General features: G+C 39.7%; 1 protein-coding gene across 1 annotated transcript in view; it reads left to right on the top strand.

Annotated features, from left to right (window-relative positions):
* The first annotated feature begins 3,449 nt into the window (after positions 1–3,449).
* cltcl1 (clathrin, heavy chain-like 1) overlaps positions 3,450–5,615 on the top strand; it is a 43,607-nt gene continuing 41,441 nt past the window's right edge. The window contains exon 1 of the mRNA XM_047381305.1: positions 3,450–3,683. Coding sequence (XP_047237261.1) covers positions 3,642–3,683 — 42 coding nt within the window. The 5' untranslated portion in view covers positions 3,450–3,641. The remainder of the gene's footprint in view (positions 3,684–5,615) is intronic.

Genomic DNA, 5,615 nt, shown 5'->3' with positions numbered 1-5,615 from the left:
TATTGTAACATCGTGGCTCTTTCATAATACAGAACATTTCACCTTCATTGTTTTCTTTGGTTGATTTTGTACAGGTTTCTCTGTATTTACCATTGTTTATTTTGTGTGTGTACGAATGCCATCATAAGAGATTTCTGTGGTGTCTTTTGGGAAGACTTAACCCTCTACTTTTTTTTTCCGAACTCTGCTGGTGATGTATCCTGATGAGTGCAGTAGGTCTCCAGGATCAGTGAGCGCTGCCATTGTGCAGCGCTCACTGATCCTGGAGACCTACTGCTGTTAAGCAGTTAAGCAGACGACAGTGGCTCCACCTGCTTCCTCTCAGGGTGAAACATCTCTTCTTGGTTCAAACCACAAATGTTGGACTTGGAACACCAGATGGTAGAACAACAAATATGTAACATTCTACTTTTGAAAATGCTTAAGCAAAAATATTTTGGCAGCCTTACACTTTTCTGTCATCTATGTACAAATCTAATGAAATCAAATGGATTGCATCAAGAGATGTAAATCCTGAGCTTTTAATGCCTTTGGCTTTTACATCTACTACTGTAGAGATGAAATTTGCATGAATAAGAGGTCCATAGGAGAAGTGACTTACTTCCCTTAGCCAGCTATATGTGGCATGTGGGTGTGTAGCATCTTGTTCAAGAGCTTGAAAGAGATCTAATAAGAATCTGAGCTCGAACCAGTAAAGTCCTGTGAACTGCATCAAATTTTTATACTGTTAGGTATTTAGTTATTCTGACAGGTGATACCACACAACCCCAATAAGGTCAACTATTAGGTCTGTGGAAGCAGAAAAGGTACTTTCTTTCTTAACATGCTCTACTGCCTTTGCAGATATTTTGTAATTATTATCATTATAAAAATTTAAGCAAGGTGGATCAAGATCAATCATGGTATTGTCAGGAAGGGCTCTTGGAGTAGGATGCAAATACAGAAAGGCAGAGAGGAGCAGAACGATGAGTTAAAAAAGTTGAATAAATTAAAGACGAACACTTATAAGCAGACAGGACAATGAGGCATGAACTTGAGCAAAAGCATGAGCAAAAATCTATTTTACACAGGCATGGTATGGCATGGTATAGAAAAAAACTGCAGGCATGGAACATGGAGCAGAAACAGTATCATCCAGCAAGGAATAATGACACTCTTATAAGGAGAGTGAACAGGTGCAGACAATGGGGTGAAAATGAGGTGGCACTGGTGAGCAGAATCTACTGATCGGGTGATGGCTGTGACTGAAAGTGGTAAATAAGCAAACATGAATGAGCTGATCAGATATCCAAAAAAAATCTTACACAAGTAACAGAAAACAAATTAAAATACACCATGAGCAGAGTACAAGAAAATAGAAGAAACTAAAAATCAAAACCCAAAGACTTACAGAGCGTGATGGGTACGGACCAGTCCAGTATTAACAGTTGCTTGATTTTTTTTTTTTTTTTTTTTGCAATAGCCATGGAATAGTCTTATTCCTTGCTCAAATTAATTTCAATTTCAAACTTATTTTCTTTTTTTGTTGAAGTTTCAACCAAAAAAGGAACAACTTAAATATATATGAGATATTTAGCCAGTTATGTACACATTTAAAAGTCTTTTGTCTATATAGTTGCATTTTATCTTTCCGTCTAAAAAGTGTATTGTTAAGTGTGAAGAAAAAACATAGGATGAAATTGCTGATAATTTAAAATAAATAACTTTAAAATGAATTGAAGCATAATCAAAACAGATATGGACAAGACTGCGGTTGCAAAATCGTAATACATACAAACAGCGTCCCCCTTTGGTAGCTCTGATTAGTAAACTCAAGAACCAAATTAATTCAAACTTTATTTATCAAACTCAGAGCTACTTTCAACAAAATCTCTTGTTGGTCTGAGTGTATTCCAGCTTTCAATAGTAATCCATGACTTTCTATTTCGCTGGGATTTACTGTAAATATCACACGACACAGGGGCTGATTTCTTTAACCACTCTTCATAATGGATTAATAAAAGGAACATGTCATTCAAGCAGGTCAGATGTGTGTGGACACTCATAACTTAGGAGGAAGCTATAAGAAAATAACTACTTGCATAAACTTGCATATATATGCAGTAAAAGTTATATTTAAACGTGAACACCAGCTGGAACTGTGGGAAACAAGGTTAAATGGTTGTTTGGGAGACATGTTTGGTAAATGTGTTTTCTGTCAGACCAGCAGAAATCTAAGCATGTGGAGATTGCTAAACTCTGCCTAGACTTTTTTGGGAAATAGTAGAGTTTACTGAATAGTGATGTGAATGAAGGACCAGGAATTGAACCCAGGACAACCAAGTGGAGAACTAAAGCTTCTCCACATGGTGTGCCTGCTCAACCAACTGAGCTAGGTTTGGTTGATTAAGCCTTAAAACAACGTACACTTGATTTGGGTCTATTTCACTTTCAAAGACCCTAGAAACCTTGTTGGAGAGCATGGTGCCAGGGCCTTTTTGAGAAGCCTTCCTTTAGAAAATCTGCACCGGCTGCTAAAGAAAGGTGTTCAAAAGACAGGAACCAAGAATCCGAATAATCTAGAAAATGTGAAGTATTGAGAGAGAGGTCAAAGCCATAGACGGCCACACTACCAAAGCTTTGTAGTTCCATACTCATCCATCATCCATTCTTCGAAGATAGCTTTAACAGTGCTCCATGAGATGTTCAAAGCTTGGGATATTGTTTTAAAATCTAGCCCTGCATAGAATTCTCCACCACTTTAGCCCTGACACAAAAAACTCTGGTATTCATAATTCTGTTTGTTTACTAATGTACTCATTTATCCTGAGATTAAATAACAAACACGTTAGGTGACCTCTTAAGACTATTGGTTGCACAGAGGTTTATTAGGTGGTATCAGATTAAGGAGGACTGCAGTGCATGCCACTTTTGTTTTTAGATATATGTTTAAAAAATATATTTTTCCTTTAAGTTCACTATTATGCACTCTTGTGCTGGTCTATCACAATAATTCCAACAAAATATGTTGAAGTTTGTGGTTATAAAGTGACAAAATGTGAAATAGTTCAATGCAGCTAGAAAGGTTAGCAGTCTCTGGTTTAACAGATCTATCATGAAACACGATATCTTTCAGAAGCAGAAAGATATGCGATTATTTCTGTGCCAATCCTGCCAAAACAGAGCTGGAGCTGAAATGAATCGTTAATTTTGAAGTTGGTGAAATGGGAAGGGGGAAGGGGTCTCGGCGGAAGGGTACAAGCTACACATTAAACGGGTTGAATCGTCAGTTATGTTGAAGGAGAATAGCCCAGAACATACATGCTAAGTCATGACTTATAATGGTTCTGTGTGGATTTTTAAGACAAGCCTGTATCCTTACGAAGCTCCGAGGAGAGCTGGTTTGGCTCACATACAAGGTAAGGCGGACTACTTTTCATAGCGGAGGAGCAGAGTTTTTGATTCAGCGCTGATGTAGGGGTGGGGGCTCCTGAATGGGAGCAGTCACTGGATTCGCATGATACCACCCAGGCTACACACTACTACCCATCGTTTAGGTTTTTTGGGGGGCACAAAACAGAAGACAGTCACCTCTTTCCTCTGGTTATCCCCCTTCCCCTCTCCTTCTTCACGGACTCTTCAGGCGCAGAAATCACCCAGAAATGGCTCAGATATTACCGATACGATTTCAGGAACATCTCCAGGTAAGCACAGAGGAAGATTAAAAAACAAAACAAAAACCCTTGTTTTATTTAGAGCGTCTTTGTTTTTGGGCGGCTTCGCTGTGCACCCTCCGCACACAAACAGCACATGTCGCATTTAAATGGAATCTGGAATTGGGCTGCAGGGTGGTGCTCAATATAGCTACAGGCCTTGTTTTCTCCTGCCGGGCAGATGATGACTTGTAGAAAACGAACAGGCAGGTTGTAAAAAATGCGGACCGGTGTCTTCAAGTTGAGAACGTCGCCGTCATTTTTTCCCCTGTAGACTAACTGCGGCGTTTTGATACGTTGTTTCCGTTTTTTGTTTTTTTTTTACCACCTACAACTGATCTCAGCTGTTCACGGTTACCTCGTAACTGAGACCCTGAATGGCTCTTAAGCTTTTTGTTGCTACCGTGTTGCAGCAGCAGCATATTCGCCTGCTTGCAACCTTCTGATGGGCGAATTTATGCACTAAATCGTGGTTATTGCGGTGATTTGGGCGTAAATTTCCAAGCAGGTGTGTGCAGAAGTAGACTTAGTTATTTAACACTTGGGCTGCCTCACTTCACTGCATTTCAGCTTGCAGGATGAGAACGTTTCTGGGCCCGTTATCCTGCAAGCCCTGCATGACATCTTGCTTGTTTATTTAGTTTTTTTTCCCTTCAACTTTTGCACATTTTGACCTTCAGAAACCGCAAACTTCAGTCTATTTTATTGGAATTGAATGCGCTAGACCAATATGGGGTAGAATTTAATTGTGAAATATAAGGATATTTCAGCATTTTTTTCAATTAGTTTTTACAAATAGTAAGAAAAATATGGCTTGCTTTTGTATTCAACCCCCTTTACTCTGAAACCTAAATAAATCTGGTGGAACTACTCGCCCGGAAGTCCCCCTGCTTTCACTTCAAACCTTTAGATTCATCCCTTCCCCAACACCCCTGAATCAAATGTCTGAATTCCCTCATCAGCAGTCATTCAGCTCTGCCTGGTAACGAACCATATTTGATTCGGGGGTCTTGGGGTTTAGAAGGATGGCTCCATTTCATACCTGAAAAAAATTGGGTTGCCTTGTATCTGTGACCCTGAATTGCACTGGCTCTCTTGTTTTGTTGCTACCACGTTTTTGTCATTTGTTGCAATGATATGTTATCCACTTGGCAGCCTTCTGCCGAATTAATTTATGGTTTAATGTATGGTCATTGCAAAATCTGGAGAAAACTACCACACAGGTGTGTGCAGAAGTAGAATCCATTATTTGCACCCAAGCTTGCAGAATGAGAACGTTTTTGCATAGAAGTCTGCTTTATATTATAGCAGTAATATTTTATTTTTTAAATGTACTTCTGGGCTCTAAATTGGAGCATCTGTTCAACTTCAAAGCAATCATCCTCACAGTATAAGAATAGCACATGCCCTTTAGTGTTTGTTCAGTTATTGCTTAGCAGAAAAGGCCTCTTTACAATCCATGACAAAAAAAGAAACAAACAGCTATTTGCATTGTTGTCTGTGGGGAAACCATTTCCACCCTCGTCCCCCTTTTTAACCCTCAGTGTTTTGGACTTTTAATCATCCCATGGCAGCCCCCAAATGTCGTGTCCTGCAGCCAAAAGAGAAACTTGGTGACGCACCCCTCTACCTCTATTGGGCTGTAGCTGGTTGTTATGGCAGCAGCAGGCAGTGAAATGGCCTTTCACTAGAGAAGAAGGGAAAAAAAGCAGTCCCCACCCCTCAGAGACACAAACCTTTTCCTTTATACATTTCTTAAATATCAGATTGGGATAAGCAACAACCCGGTTTATGTTCCACTTCTTGCATGAAATTCCAGCTTCCCTCGTCGTATCCCCCTGCGATTCTAGGTGGCTCAAGCAGAGTGAAAAATGCTTGGAATTTTTCAAACCCAAGACTTTGAGCCTTAAGTTGTTTAGCTTT

The sequence above is a fragment of the Girardinichthys multiradiatus genome, chromosome 12 (genome assembly GCF_021462225.1).
Source record: "Girardinichthys multiradiatus isolate DD_20200921_A chromosome 12, DD_fGirMul_XY1, whole genome shotgun sequence".
NCBI lineage: Eukaryota > Metazoa > Chordata > Actinopteri > Cyprinodontiformes > Goodeidae > Girardinichthys > Girardinichthys multiradiatus.
This window is presented reverse-complemented; position numbering and strand designations above follow the sequence as displayed.